Raw genomic sequence first — 14,354 nt, 5'->3', positions numbered from 1 at the left:
GTTTTATTTGCAAGGTTTCCTTTGGTTTTATGATTAATTTGATTAATTGTGGGGAGTGGGCTTTCCCTGTGCACCAGCTCCAGGGAAAGGTGCCGGATGGCTGTTCAGTGCCACAGGGAAGGCAAAAACCCCACAGTTTTGACCATTTCTGTCAGGTTTTGCGCCCAGCGTGTCTCAGCAGGAGGGAGTTTGGCCCTTGCACAAAAAGTTGGGGTAATTCTTGTAACGGTTCTGGTAGGTCCTGGCTGTCCTTTGGAAGCACTCTGCCGCCCGCTTGTCGCAATAGCAGCTCTGTCTTTGGCACAAAGTCCCGGGTCCTGGAAGAAAATGTGGGGGGTCTGGGGTCAGGTGAAGGCTGCGAGAGGCAGGGGATGTCTTTTGGACCATCCCCACGGCGTACACAGCCCCCCCATGTTGAGTTTGGGGTGTCCTGGGGAGTCCTCCCTTTTCTGCTGGTGCATGGAGCTACCTGGGTACATGCCATGCATGGCCCTGGAGGGACTGTTTAATTTACTTTCTTGATCTAGGTATTTGTAGATATTTACTTTGATCCCAGGGAAGTGCTTTGTTTTGATCCACTCGCCATGAAATAACAGTGTTTGCTCTGGGGAAACAGGGACAGCAGTGGCAGGTCCCCATCCAAGATAGGAAGGTCACCTCCAACTCTCAGGATTTGGTCTCTACAGAAGGGACCTTTGGGAGATCTCTAAGCTCTAGACTTCACCATAGTCCTAGCAAATAAATGTTTGCCCTTTTCCTGGCAATTTGCCCTCATTTCTACCCTCTTGCTAGCAAGTGGTTTCCAAGCCAGGATAGCCTAAAGGCCATCTCGGAAGAGAGGTCCCCCAAGAGCGTGGATGGTTGTGCCTTCCCATGGGGGGATTTGACCCCGTGCTGTCTCTTACCACAGGTTATTTGGTTTCCCTGGATGGAGGAGTTGTATTTGACCAGCTTGGGACTGCAGGAAGGGGATGAGATTCTCCTGTAGCAGCAGTCGTGGGCATGGCAGCACCTGAGAGCACAAGAGTTATGGTCAGGGCGGGAGCGGTGGGGATGATACCACAGTGGTGATCATCTGGTGGTGCTCAGCCCCCATGAGAAAGGTCTTGCATGCGTGCCAGGGATAGGTGCAGCAGCCTTGTTCTCCTCAATGTGCCTTTGCACTGGCGTGCTGGTGCCGCTGGAGCGAGGGAGGGTGACTCACGCCTTTCTGGCATTGTCAGCAGAGCTCTCTAATTGCTTTCCTTTGAAGTGACTTTGCAGAACACCTAATGGCTGCTTTCAATTAGCCCAGGCGATGGTTGGATCTCGATGCATTTCAGCCTATTGCTAGGAAGGCCGACATGTACCGTTCCCATCGGCTACTGCTGTTAACCAACTTTTAAAGAGGTGTTAAGGGCGAGCAACGATTTTTGCATCGCGCTCTCGCCTCCCAGGAGTAGGGGCGAGCATTCCCCTGGCTGTATGCAGGGTGAGGGGGGCTGGGGACACCCACTCTGCCTTCACCAGGTCCTGACTTACCAGTCGGTCGCATCCAACGGCTGTTTGGATCCCCCCAAGCCGCAGTAGCAGCCGTAACCGTTGTAGGACAGCGGCGATTTCCCGGTCTTGTGCGTAATCATTAAACCGAACTGAATCAGGTTGCCACTGGTGGGGGCCAGCCCTGCAACTGGAGACAGGGTGTTAGGAGCTTTGGGAAAAGCAACCTCCTGTCCCACCCCTCTGTAGCAAAAAGGAGCATTATCACCCTCCCCAACTTTATTGTTTATGGGAGAAATGGTGGGGTGAGAGCTGGCGCGGGGGGTACTCACGGCAGAGGAGCATCAGCAAGAGGAGCTTCATGTCTGGCGGTGGCAGCTCTGGTGTGTGGGTGAGCCCGAGGTGCCGCCAGTTGCACCTTTTATGGCCACCGTGTACCCGCTTGACAGGGCTCCTCCTTTGGAGATCCCAAAGTGGGCAAATATTGACTATCCTCACTATATTTGCCCTGCTACATGTGCGAGCCGCTACGTTGCTGGAGGCCCTGGCTGCGGGATACCCTACATTGAGGGAGGTTTCAGTGGACTGGGATGAGTTGGGCAGACTGGGGTCGAGTCTGTGCATGGCTGCGGGTATCTCAGCATCCCAGTGCCTCCCTGAACAAAATGGGAGAACTTGAGAGACAATGGGAACTGCTTGGATGACTCTTAGTTTTCTGATGTCTTGGTTAGAACACGGCACTCTGTATCTCGCTGTTTCCGTCCTGACTTACCTGGGCAGGGAGAAAATGCGGCCGGTGCAAAGCGTCCTCCGCTTCTGACTTACCAGAGCAGGTGAGATGCAGTGTCATGAGTGGAGGAAGGTCCAGTGGTCCTCCAGAATGGGCTTCGGCTGGAAGCAGGACTGAGCAAACGTCCCATATGGTGGTTTTCTTATTAGCAGGAGCTTGTCAGTGCCCAGATGCTCCTTGCGTACAGGGACACTCCGTCTCTCTCCCTGTGTGCTCTGTGCATAGTCTTGCTCTCAAAACAGAGCAGGCAATGCTCATGGACCATTGCACTAGGTGTCAGGTTCACCTTTATACAGAAGCAAAAGAAAGCAAGTAGCATAGTAAGGAAAAAAAATAATGCAAGTGTTGTATAATGGAAGGGTAAAAAAAGAGGATGGTTGTGTCGTTTGCTTGGAGAGAATCTCTGATTAAATAGGTGATGCTAAACAATCATTTTATCAGTTTCCCTCTGGCAGAAGTTGGGTGCGTAGTGTTCTGTGGGGAACCCCGACACGGGCAGGCACCCAGCCGGGGGGGAAATTCCCCCCTGCCGTCACTGAGAGGGAAACTGAGGCAGGGAACAAAGATGCGGCTTGTGTGGAAATCAGAGAGATGGTGAGAAAAGGGTACTCAGGTCAGGGCCTCAGCAAAATCTGTTCCCCCGTCTGGCACATGACATTTGCCTCATCAGCTCTCTGGGCCAATTTAAGTAGACTCCGGGGATGGGGGCAAGTTAATTAACTGAACTGGGGCTTGCCATAATTCAAGATTTTCTGAGTCCGCAGCCAGTATTTATTCCTGGGGAATAAGGTGTATTTTTGTGCATCAAACTGGCTGAGCTGCCAGGTGAAAGACCCTCTGCCCCAACTCCTCTGCCTGCGGCAGGTTTGCAGTAGCCCTTCTCCAAATGTAAAATAACACCCTCCCTCCAGGGACGAATTCCTACCCCTGGGAGGATGTGGATATTTTTTCTTTTTCACGATAGGCAAACCACAACTTTTCCAGCCCAATTTATTGCGATGTACCAAGGGGGTGAAGTACCTGAGCCAGCACATCAGCACTTGGAGCTCTGTATGAATGAAATTTGTACAGCCAGGTGTTCAAGCAGAAAAAAATCACAGATAGTTAAAATTCACCCAGAATTTAAACAGGAAGAGTGTGTTTCATCTCATCCTGGCCTGCAGTCTGTCTGCGGGATCGCCCCTCTCCCCTTTCGGTGAGGATTTGATCCTTGATTTATGCCTTGCAAACAGCAGCTGTTGGGCGAGGGGCTGCCCAGTGCTTCCTCCTCTCCCCCGGGATTAAACGCTGCTGGATGAGGAGGATGGTAGAGCTTGCTTCCTGGCTTATATCCGGAGGGAAGCACTTCTGATTTAAGGGATATTTCCTGGTGCTGTTAACTTCAGTTTTGGGTCAAGCCGGGGGGGGGGGGGGAATTACAGCTGCTGATGCCCAGCATCAGCCCTGGGGAAAATAGCATTTTGTGGCTGTTTCTGTGATTATTTCATTGCTGAGCCCCACGGGGGTTTGCAGCGCAGAGATCTCCCAGGGGCTCAACCCTGCAGAATCGGTCCATGGGGCAGAAAACCTGCGCCGTGGGGATGCTACGGTGGCTGGGGGGGAGGCAGACACAGCCTGAGCTGCCATTTCCTAGGGGATGTGCTCGGGGTTGCTGTAGAATTGGGCCAAAACATTCTTTTCTGGTGAGAAATATGTTTTGTTCTGCACTGGACGTTGAAGCAAGCTCCCGGCCACCCCGTTGCAGCGAAGGTTGCCAGCGCCCGGCCCTCCCACAGCATCGCGTCTGCCCGCAGCCCTTTGCACCAGCTCCGATTCCTCTATTTCAGAGAAATTGCAAATTTTCAGAGCCTGAAGGCTTGGGGGGCAGTTCGGGGGTGCAGATGAGTGTCAATGGGAGATGCATTGCCTCTCAGGTATCCCTTTTTGGGGGGTATTTCAACAGAAAACTTAGTTAAGAGGGGTGGTCGCTGGGCTCAGCTGAGTCACGTCACACCGCAGCCCGATGTTTTGTGCTCTCTGGTTTTATTTTGGAGCAATGGAAAAGAATCTGCAGTGAAGCAAAAAGCAGAGGGAGCTGACAGGCTGCACGGGGAGCTGGAGCCAAGGGGAAATGAGTGTCAGCAGAGAGGCTCGCGCTGGTTTCCATCTCGCTCTTTGCCGGGACAAGGTGCAGGTGTCCACCCCTCCCTTGTTTTTCTGCACTGAAATATTGCATCTGCGCTGCTCTCCCTCCTCGCATCCAGTGTGTAGTGACGCAACTTCACAAGAGGGTTGTTGTCCTCATGTCGAAGCCAAAAAAGCCCCGTGGAGGAGACCTGCCAGGGTTGGGAAATGCTCCTACATCCCTTTTCTTACCAGCTTGGAAGTGGTTTTGCAAAAAAAAAAAAAAAAAAAAAAAAGCCCTTTTGCTTCAACACCGCCCGGCTCGTCCCCGGCACTTGCTGCGACGTCGGGGCAACCCCCGGCTACGCAGCCGGCAGAGCTGGGCTGCCCGCTCGCATCTGCAGGCACCTCGCTGGCACCAGGTCCCAGACCCTGCGGGAACCGGAGAGAAAGCACATCTGAGACCCTTTTTTCAGGAAGGTCCCCAAGGTTCTGCCCCAGAAAAGGGGAATCACAAAGGAGGGAGACGGTCTGGAAAGAGGCATCCCAAACTGCGACAGGGGGGACTCACTGCAAGTGGGGATTCCTGCCCTGGACATCGAGAGGGGCTGGATCGGTCCCAGGCGGCATCGCCGTGCAGCCAGCCTGGCGTAGCAACAGGCACGGAGCCGGCAGCACCTGCGGTGAGAAGGAGAGCCTGGCCTCATCCGAAGCATGGCACCGGCTGCTTCCAACCTGCCTGAAACAGGCTCTGCAAGCCCAGAGGGAAGAGCCACCAGCATTCACCTCCTCCTCCTGCTCTAAATCACCCTGGAGCTGCCCTTTACAGCCTGTTCCCACGCCAAGACTCTTCTGTGCTTCCCTGCACAGCCCCTGCCCAGCTCCCAGAGCCCTCGTGCACCCCAGCTTCAGGACTGTCCCCGTACCCTGGTGCCATCCCAGTGACTTCAGCCCGTTGTTGCTGGCACAACCCCACCGACCACAGGGCTGGAATAAGGGGTGAACGCTGCCTCGCTTTCCCCCCCTCCCTAAAACCTGTTCCCTTCCTGCTGCCGCCCATCGCCTGGTTTGCACTTTGCAGTTTCAGAGGGTGCTGCTGGGGTTGCTCACAAGCCACAGGGTTATGCCAGGGCCAGTGTTAGCTATGCCAGGGCCAGTGTTAGCCATCCCAGGGCCATCATTAGCCATCCCGGGCAGCGTTGCCTATACCGGTCCATTGCATAGCAGCCATGGGCAGTCAGATTTCCTACAGTGCTTCCCTCGAGTCCTGGTGCGAACGCGCGCGGGAGCTTCCCACGGATCATGAACACACCTAGAGTGACCAGAAAAAGTGATTTTTGCAAGTTATATGCAGAAACGAGGCCCAGAGAACCTGGGGGGAGAGGAAGGCTTTGCTTGGGGGGTCCCCGTGGTGTGCATGGAGGTTCGGGGATGCTCCCCACACTGGTGCAGGGCTGCAGCCTGGCTCCCGTCCGTGAGCCGGGGAATGGCTGCACTTACCGCAGGCAAGAAGCACGGTCAGCATCAGCAGGACCTTCATCTTCCTCTTACCCGGGCCTGGGAGGAGAAAGAGAGGACAGACTCAGCCAGGCAGCACCGTTGGTCAACAGGAGGCTGCTGTGCAAAACTTGTCCCTCTGAAATCAGGTCAAATCGCCCCAAAATGTGGAGGGAGGAAACCAGCCGTGCCCCCTCGCCTCTGTGTTGCTGTCTCTCGGCCAAAAGCAAATGCTTTCTGAAGCTGTTCCCACCACTGGAGCATCTCCCGCCTCCGGTCCCACCCCGTCTGGCACCCAGGGCATCGCTTTGCAGCAGCAGTGCCACCGTCCCCCTGGGGCTGCGTCTTCCCAGCTGAGTTTTTACCTGAAAGCGGTGACACTTTATCTACAGATGTGGGAAACAGCAGAAAGCCGCCTCCCTGCTGCCTCCTCCCAATGCCTCCCCCCTGTATTTTTGTTTCCGCAGCAGCGATGCAGCCACCCCATGGCAGCAGCCTGGCGAGGGTGGGAGTTGCTCACCAGGGAATCGCTCCGGCTCAGCTTTCTTGCTGCCAGCCCGTCCTCCCAGGGAGAGCACTGCCCTCAGTGTCTGACCCGCGGGCTCTCAACTGGAAACTCTGAAATGACTGGTCTGTCCCCAAAAGGCTTTATGCTACGCCTCTTCCCTCGCTGGCCAAACCCCCCCTCTCCCCGTGGGCTGCGGCCTGGAGTGACGCAGGGGCTGAGACGGAGTTTTTGCAAAGTTTGGGGAAAATGATGCTGTTGAGCATTTACGGAGATTTCTCTCTCTGCCCAGCAGCAGTTCGCAGAGGACCAGGGTGGTTTAAGCACATTGTTTATTTTCACATTGATTATATTTACAGCAGCGTTAATGTAGTCAGTGCAGGCAGAGACGTAGGACGATCCGGATGCAGAACCTGTGTGCACGCTCTGGCCCCGCATCCCGGCTCCTATCAGCGGCACCGGTACTTGGGGTAGAAGAGGTAGCGTTTGCTGTAGCTTCCTTTGCTTCGCTTCAGGCAGAGCACCAGGCTGCGGTCGCACTCGCAGGAGAGCTGGGAGCACCTGGAGCCCTGGCCTGTGGGCAGAGGGGAGCCTGGAGTTAGCCCCGACTTTGGCGGGGGATGTGGGGTGTGACATCCCCTTTGCCAGGGTTCTACTTACTGCAGGAGGGGCTGTTGCCGTGCCAGCTGTAGTGGTAGCGCTGCATCTTGGCATTGCAGTGGTAGCTCAGGAGGTTGTTGTAGCAGGTATCATGCAGCTGGCAGCACCTGTACGGGACCTCGAGGCTTTGGGGTTGGGGTTTTTTTTCCCTCCTTACCCCCCCAGATTTGAAGCCGTGCAAGGATGTGTTCAGGCAGGGAGATATTTAAGCGGGCGCTTACCTGTCTGTAGCATCCTTGGGCTGCCCCTTGCCCCCAAAGCCGCAGTAGCAGCCGTAGAAGGAGTAATACAGCAAGGCGTTTTTCCCCGTTGCCTTCGTGATCACCTTCTGCAGCTCCCAGAGGCTCCCGTGAGCCGGGGACAAGCCTGGAGGGGGAAATCGGTGGGGCTCACACCGACACTTGGCTCCCCAGCACACTCGGCTCCCCAGCAGCATCCCCATCCCTGCAGCCCCCATACTGGTATCCGGCTGGTGATGTCTTAAAAATGAGTAGATGCAACGGAGAGGAAACTTCTTCCCAGCTCAGTGTGGGAGAATTGTTGCGCGTTTGGGAGAGGTGGTGAAGGAAAGGTTAAGAAATCACCAGCTTGGTCCTAATTTCTATGGATGTAACGGCACGGAGAGCTGTGAGACTGGTGCGAGCGAGGACACTTACCCCAAGCAAACAGCACGGCGAAGGGGAGGAGAGAGTTCATCTTTTCGACAGCCCTGGGAGAGGAAACCAAACCATTTCCCCATTATATCGACCACTTTCTTCTTTACTTCCCGCCTCGTCTTGGGGCAGAGATGCTCCCCACCTCCAGGGATTAGGGGAGATGAGGGGGGCGAGGATTTGCCCATCACCATCGCTTCAGCACCAAGCGCTGCTGCCTTGGGGATGGGAAGCGATGGGAATCAGATGGTGGAGGAGTGGGAAAAGGCAAAATGAAGGGGAAGGAAGGAAAGTTGATGGGACAATCAGCCCTTGAGGGCTGCACCCCGCCGCTCTGCCTCTGTTCTGGCATCTCAGGGAGCCTCTCCTTTGCTCCTGCTTTTCTGGCATAGATCTCACTCCCTGCTTGTACCGGGCTTTTGAGGAAAGGACGAAAGGGAGGAAAAGCCTTCCTCCAGCGCCACTTACCTCGGGAAAGCCACCGCTTCCTTGCAGAGCCCTGCAGCCGGCAGGGCTTTCTTTATATAGGCTTTGCTCTCTGCTGCTGGATGCTCGTTTTGCCCAAATGTTGCCGACTGGGCTTTTCTGCAAAGGAGAAGGTGCTGCCCTTCCCCTTTACAGGAAAGGAAGAAATTCCCCCAACACCCCAGCTCAGTATCCCACGCACGGGGACCAACACCACGTGGGATGAGGCAGCAAAACAGCGTCATTTCCAGCCCAAGGAGGAACCCAATGCTCACTGCCCCTGGCCAGAGATGCCCAAGAGCCATTTTCTCTGCCCTCCCCAGCACCATAGTGCCGTATCGGAGGGGAAATAATAGTCCTGTTTCTGCTTTTGCATCCTGGCAGACGTGAATTAAGCAGGTTTGGGGTTTTTCAGGGGCCATACGGTTCACGAACTATCCCTCTGCCACACTGCAAAGGTGACAGTGCTTCAGGGCGGGTTATCGGTTCTTTGGGAAAAGTATACAAACAACAAAAAAAGCATCTCTAAATGTGCAGTTGCCAGAAACGCAGGGTGACATGGATACTGCATGATTAAATGCTCACCCACTGTAAGAGAATGACGCGAAATGGATGTTTTGGGATGAGTGAACGCAACTTTCCTTTGTTTCTCTCAGTATTTCCACCTCCTCACTGCAGCCCTATGCAGAACTCATCCTTTATGGAGAAACCATTTAGTCACCAACTTAACTGCCCTTTTAAATTAGAATGCGCCTTGGGATGGACAAGGCTTTGAAATCTTTCCTCCTCTGCGGATAACTGTTCTTTAGCTTTAATTTTGGCCACCTTTTTAATGTGAGTAGGGGTCAGAGGAGAGTTTTGAATTGTCTCCTACATTTTCTCACTTCCATTATTTATGTAAAAACACCTTTTGGTTGTATCTCACCTGTCCCTTAATGCACCGCTGTGTTTTAGCTCCAGAAGTGAGTCCAGCCTGCAGGAGGGGGTGTTGGGAGAAGCCAAAAAACCCAACTGCCACCAGGGCTTGCAGCTGGGGAATTATTTTGTTAACAAAACCCAGGGGGTTTTACCTGGGGGCATTTATTTGTCCTCGTTTCTCGGGCTGCTGTTGGGACCATGGGAATATTGCGGTGTCAGGCAGGTGGTGTGGCTGAGGTGTGAGATACAAAAGTGGTCCCCAGGCTTGACAGCCCAGGTGCCACCGTTGCAGTGCCTCAATCTCAGTGGTTATTACAGAAAAGCAGCTCAAAGAATAATTTCAAATATCTTTTATTGAATGATCTTTGCTGGGAAATGAAATCAAGAGAGAAAAGAGAAGAGGAAGGGACAAAAAACTGGAAGTTGACTTGTCTTTCTGGGAACTGGAGGCATCTCCACCCACAACGTGTGCGTGCCCTTCTTCACCTTGAGCATCACTGTGCAGGGAGCCTTGCTGGCTCCGGCTACCCTCAGCCCCCACATCAGGCTTCTGTTTCTGTAGCAATGGGGAAAACCAGTCAAAATCTGCAATCTTGGGTGCAGATTTCTTCTCCTCAGCACTGGAGCTTGTTTCCTCGGCATTTCAGCTTGAAATAGAAGCGGTAGGATATATTGTAGGAATGCAAAGCACTGGCGAAGCACGAAGCCACCGCCTTGTCGCATAGGCAGGTCTCTCTCTTGCACCAGCTCTGCTCATTACCTGCGGGGGAAAAACACGGTGCTCTGTGGTGGCTTTTCCAGCTGGCGTCGGTGATGGGGTCCCCTTGGAGCACCCCCAACATCTGGAGCTGCCCAGGAGAAGCGTGTGAAGAAGCTTTTCCCTGTGTTCTTCCTCTCCAACCTGCCCACATCCCTTGCGATGCCCATTTATTTATCACATGGCTCCCATTATGCCCCTGGGCGGGCATCAGGCTGCTTTCATCCCTGGGGGGGATGCCCTCCTGTGTACCCTGCTGCGGGGCTGGGGTGTTGTGGGGAGCGGTGCTGGTTCCCCACCTCCGTGGGACCCCCCCGCTCAGCGTTACTCACCACAGTCGATGTCTCCGTTGGTGATGTTGAAGTGGTAGGGGGTTATCAGGGGTATGCACTTGCCCTCTCGCAGCTTCCTGTAGCAGCAGTCGTGGGCATGGCAGCACCTACAGGGGGACACCACGTCAAACTGCTGCCCCCAAACCCTCCCTCACCACACCTGGGAGGTAAAGGAAGGTCCAGCCTCAAATTTAAGGTGACCAGGAGGAGGGGATGACAAGGCAGCGGCAAGACGTGGCTGGGGAATGGTGCAAAACCAGCACCGGCAGGCTGCCAGCAAGGAGCTTTTTTAGGCACCCCCGTGCAGTCTGCACCAGGGCAGCGAGTGGCAATATTTTTCCAGGTACTCACCGGTCAGTGGAATCCACCGGGGTCCCTCTGCCCCCGATGCCGCAGAAACACCCGTACCAGCTGTAGGACAGCAGGGCGCTTTTCCCTGTGGTCGACTTGATCATCCGCTCCAGCTCCAAAATGCTGCCGCGAGCTGGGAGCAGCCCTGCGGAGGGGCAGAGGGATGGGCTCACACTGGTGCGGAGCAAGGAGCATTCCCCGCACCTCACACCATGCAGAGGAATTAAATAAGTCTGGCGTTGCTGGAAATACATACTTTCAGGCATGTGAACCATGAGAAGCCCCAAAAAAACCCTCAGGATTAAGTCTGCTTTCTGCAGCTACCCAGTTCAGTCTGGCAGAAGATATTATTGCGCTCTGTACAGGCTGTGCCGTGCTGGCATCCTGCGACCAGGAATGCCACGTTGCCAGGATCCACCCTGGCCTTGGCACAGGCTGAAAAGCTGGTGACAGCAGGCTCCAAGGCCTCTTAAAATACATATGGATCTGAGCATCCCAAAGTCTCACCATCACGAAGACCTCCAGGACTACGGCAGTGCTACACGAAGCATTAGAGAGAAACAGCAAAATTTAAACAAAAACTTGAACCATGCACAAAGACTCTGGGTTTGTACGTCTTTTTTGCCACGCAGATGAGATCCCAGCCTGGCCTGGTGAAATCAGAGAACTTACCACAAGCCAAGAGCACGGCAAAGAAGAGATTCTTCATCCTCAGGCTGGTCCTGGAGGAGGAAACCACAACGGCGGGCGATCAGCAGCACCTCAGGGGCAGGACAGATGCTGCCCCCGTGCCCACACCGAGGGCATGGAGCCAGGCAGGTGCACCCTGGCAGCACTGTGTGGTGACAATAGTGTCACCGTGGATATACAGCACTTTGAAGGTGTCACCGCGCCCGAGTGCGCACAGCTGACTCCCAATAGGGTCTTTTGACTCCAGTTTTGGGATGCAGCGCTTGGCAGGGATGTGTACAGGGACACGGTGGTTATCCTGCCTGGGGCTGATGGAGAAGCTCCCCGTCTGCAGACTCCCACCACCACCACCCTGGCTATCTGATGAAATAACAGGGCAATAAAATCCCCCCTCTCCTTACCCCACCTGGATTTCACCGCTCTGAGACTGCCGGCTTAGCGGGTTCGCTTTATATAGATGGCGAGGTCCACCCCCTCCTCTATCTGCGCTGACGGCACTATTCGTCGCAGAGCAGGACTCGTCAAGTGGCCCCTCAGTAAAGGAGAAGGTTCCCATCCTTCCATTTTACAGGAAAGATGAGTTTCCCCAAGTGGTTTTCCAGATTCTCCCTCTGTCATCTCGCTCCGGCTTGGCATGAAGCTGTCTCCATCTCGGGCCGATGCTGCTTCTGGATGAGGCCAGTCAAGCTCTTGGCTGTGGTTTTAAAATCTGCGGGGTTCGGTGGCTGGAGAGACAGGACAAAAACAGTTTATGCCCAGGAGGAGCCGGGCTGGCACCACAGAGGTCATTCCATCCTTGTTGCAGCCGCAGAGGCGGCACTTTGGCCTTGGCATTGACTTGAGTTTTCCCAGCTCATGCCCTGCAACCTCAGAGATGGTTTCTCTCGGGTCCTTCCCTTGCAATTGTCCCCCCCAAATCCATGTCTGCATCCAAATCCCTCCCCACCAAATGGCAAGGGAGGACAGCAAACGCGGTGGTCTCACTTCATGGGTCTGTAGTTTTCCTGTCCTGCCCTCAGGGCATGGGAGACCCCAGGAGTGCGTGGGCAAGGGGTCTGCGAGATTAAATCATCAGCAGCAAAGGCTGGAAACACCATGGAAACCCAACTCGGAATGGTTTTTGAATACAGTTTATTTAATCACCATAACTGAGACACGATACAAAGACACAAGGGAGGCAGAAAACCGGAGGAGATAAGAAACAAAAGCTGCTATCTTCCCTGTGAAACCGTGGGGCCGAGAGCAAACACACACCCAATGCAGGGTATCAGGCATGTATGCAGGGCTCAGTAATTAACCACACTTCTCAGGAAAGGAATTGGGAGGGGAATGTAAGAAAATGGCTCAGGGGTCTGTAATCAAGAAGAAAATCCCCTGTTGAATTTCTTGAGAGCCGCCAAATCTGCTTGCTGGAAGGGACGTCACCTCCTGGCTGTCCCCTGAGGCCAGCAGAGATGTCTCTCCTGGGGCTTTTCTTCCCTCTAACCGTTTATTTCCTGCTGCCAAGTGTGGAAAAAAAAAAAAGCCATCCAAGCCCAAGAAGAAAAGGATGGGGAGCAGCAGCTCACCTGCCTCCCCACTCTGGCGTGCCGAGTGCCTTCCCCACTCGCCATCTGCACCAGAAACCATCTCGAAATGCTGCAGTGCGAACCGATGGGCATCGTGCCGACACCCAAACCCCCTGACTTCTAAAACTATGGCATCCCTAACAATTAAACATCCCCTTCCCACCTCATTCACAAAAACCCTTTCCATTATAGAAGATTTTGCCCATTGTGGTGTTTGCTATCGGCACCACTCGTGCTCGTGTGCTTTGGCATTGATCTCCCGGGATTTTGCTCTAGAATTTGGCTAAACCTGCGAGAAAGGCACCATCTGGGGGCCTAAACAGAGACCAGAGGGCTGGGATCACGCAAATTGGGGATCCACAGGTGGTTTTAACCAAATCTCTTCATTTTAAGCCCTCCCTCTCCGTAGAGGATCACAGGAGAGTGAGCACGGGAAGCTAAACCCTCTCTTCAATTGAGCCACAAACCTGAGGGCTTGAAAAACACCCGTGGAAGCTCTTACCCCATTCGAAATATGAAACTTTTCAGCCTTCCTGTGGAGCAAACAGGGAAGGGTATCAACCCGCCTGTCGGTTTGTTCAGGGCCTTATTGAAATGTAAATATTGTAAAAACGTAAAATCGGTGCTTTGATCTGCAAAGCACGTCTCTTCGGCGCGATACTGCTGCTCATCCTGTGGATGAGCCGATTCGCAACTGTTTTTTGACCTTTTTAGTGCGCGGTTATGCCTTGATCTTCGCCTGCCGGCAGGGTGGAGATCCCCAATTTGGCGGTAGATAAAAGTTATCTTAAGTTATTTATTGCTTGTTTCTTGCTGCCTTTGATGGGCATCTGTTAGTGGGAGAAGCAGCTGGTAAACTAGAAGTGGGTTTAAAAAGGGATTAACGGGGAGAGATGGAAATGTCAGCGCCACGTGGCATGTTCCCACAAGGAAAACTGACTCAGGGGCCGTTTATAGCCCCAGGGGATGGGGAGGACTCCCCCTCCCTGTCAGCTCCCCCCAGGCTCTCCCGGCACAAAGCCAGCTTAAAAGTCCCCCAGAGACGTTGTTTTAGGTCCCTGGATAATCTTGTGTGTAAAGTGTAATTTTTTAAAAGGCTTTTTCATCAAAAAGGATGAGTTTGGTGTTGATTTGCCTGGTTTTATTCAGAGATTGCTCAGGTAGAGGTGTTCAATTGCACCTTTTTCAAACTCATGTCACAGAGGGGTTAAAACTGAATTCTATTGTTCCCGTTGAGCTGCCTTTGCTCAGGAGAGGGCCTAACACCGTATTTTTAAACTTCCAGCATTTAAAAAAAGGTTTTTGTTATTCAAGCATGGTGACAATGACAGGGTTTTGCTCTGGTTGGAATGGAGGAAAGGAGAGCTCCTGCGGGAGGGACAGGGACAGCCTGGGTATTGTTGTCACCTATGGGGTGTGCAGCAGCTCTCTGGGAGAGGACCCTGCTGCTGCCCTCCCCACTCACCGCATCTCTTTCTGCCCCTCAGGACTGAGCCCCCAACCCCGTGGGAGGTGCTGGGGCCGCCCCCACCCCGCCGTCGAGGCCTGACATCCCAGTGCGGAGCTTGCACATGGGCACAGCCGCC

At 53.9% G+C, this 14,354-nt stretch overlaps 4 protein-coding genes across 4 annotated transcripts; all 4 read right to left on the bottom strand.

Annotated features, from left to right (window-relative positions):
* Positions 1–174: 174 nt before the first annotated feature.
* Positions 175–1,842, bottom strand: PLA2G2E (phospholipase A2 group IIE). Its single transcript, XM_054222387.1, has 4 exons — positions 1,812–1,842; positions 1,522–1,669; positions 906–1,012; positions 175–317 (listed from the first exon to the last, which is right to left on the bottom strand). The coding sequence occupies exons 1-4, from the start codon at positions 1,840–1,842 to the stop codon at positions 175–177; spliced, it is 429 nt and encodes a 142-aa protein (XP_054078362.1).
* Positions 1,843–4,238: 2,396 nt separating this feature from the next.
* LOC128918316 (basic phospholipase A2 A-like) lies at positions 4,239–6,507 on the bottom strand. The gene is made up of 5 exons (XM_054222388.1): positions 6,390–6,507; positions 5,873–5,929; positions 5,582–5,684; positions 4,944–5,050; positions 4,239–4,804 (listed from the first exon to the last, which is right to left on the bottom strand). The coding sequence occupies exons 2-5, from the start codon at positions 5,910–5,912 to the stop codon at positions 4,680–4,682; spliced, it is 375 nt and encodes a 124-aa protein (XP_054078363.1). The 5' UTR covers positions 5,913–5,929; positions 6,390–6,507; the 3' UTR covers positions 4,239–4,679.
* Positions 6,508–6,812: 305 nt separating this feature from the next.
* Positions 6,813–8,269, bottom strand: LOC128918314 (basic phospholipase A2 daboxin P-like). Its single transcript, XM_054222386.1, has 5 exons — positions 8,156–8,269; positions 7,691–7,743; positions 7,256–7,400; positions 7,035–7,141; positions 6,813–6,948 (listed from the first exon to the last, which is right to left on the bottom strand). Exons 2-5 carry the CDS (start codon positions 7,728–7,730, stop codon positions 6,824–6,826), a joined length of 417 nt encoding a protein of 138 aa, XP_054078361.1. The 5' UTR covers positions 7,731–7,743; positions 8,156–8,269; the 3' UTR covers positions 6,813–6,823.
* A 1,415-nt stretch (positions 8,270–9,684) lies between these two features.
* On the bottom strand, positions 9,685–11,232 carry LOC128918317 (phospholipase A2, membrane associated-like). The gene is made up of 4 exons (XM_054222389.1): positions 11,183–11,232; positions 10,511–10,655; positions 10,160–10,266; positions 9,685–9,830 (listed from the first exon to the last, which is right to left on the bottom strand). The coding sequence occupies exons 1-4, from the start codon at positions 11,217–11,219 to the stop codon at positions 9,685–9,687; spliced, it is 435 nt and encodes a 144-aa protein (XP_054078364.1). The 5' UTR covers positions 11,220–11,232.
* Positions 11,233–14,354: the final 3,122 nt, after the last annotated feature.

The sequence above is a fragment of the Rissa tridactyla genome, chromosome 16, assembly GCF_028500815.1.
Source record: "Rissa tridactyla isolate bRisTri1 chromosome 16, bRisTri1.patW.cur.20221130, whole genome shotgun sequence".
Taxonomy (NCBI): domain Eukaryota; kingdom Metazoa; phylum Chordata; class Aves; order Charadriiformes; family Laridae; genus Rissa; species Rissa tridactyla.
This window is presented reverse-complemented; position numbering and strand designations above follow the sequence as displayed.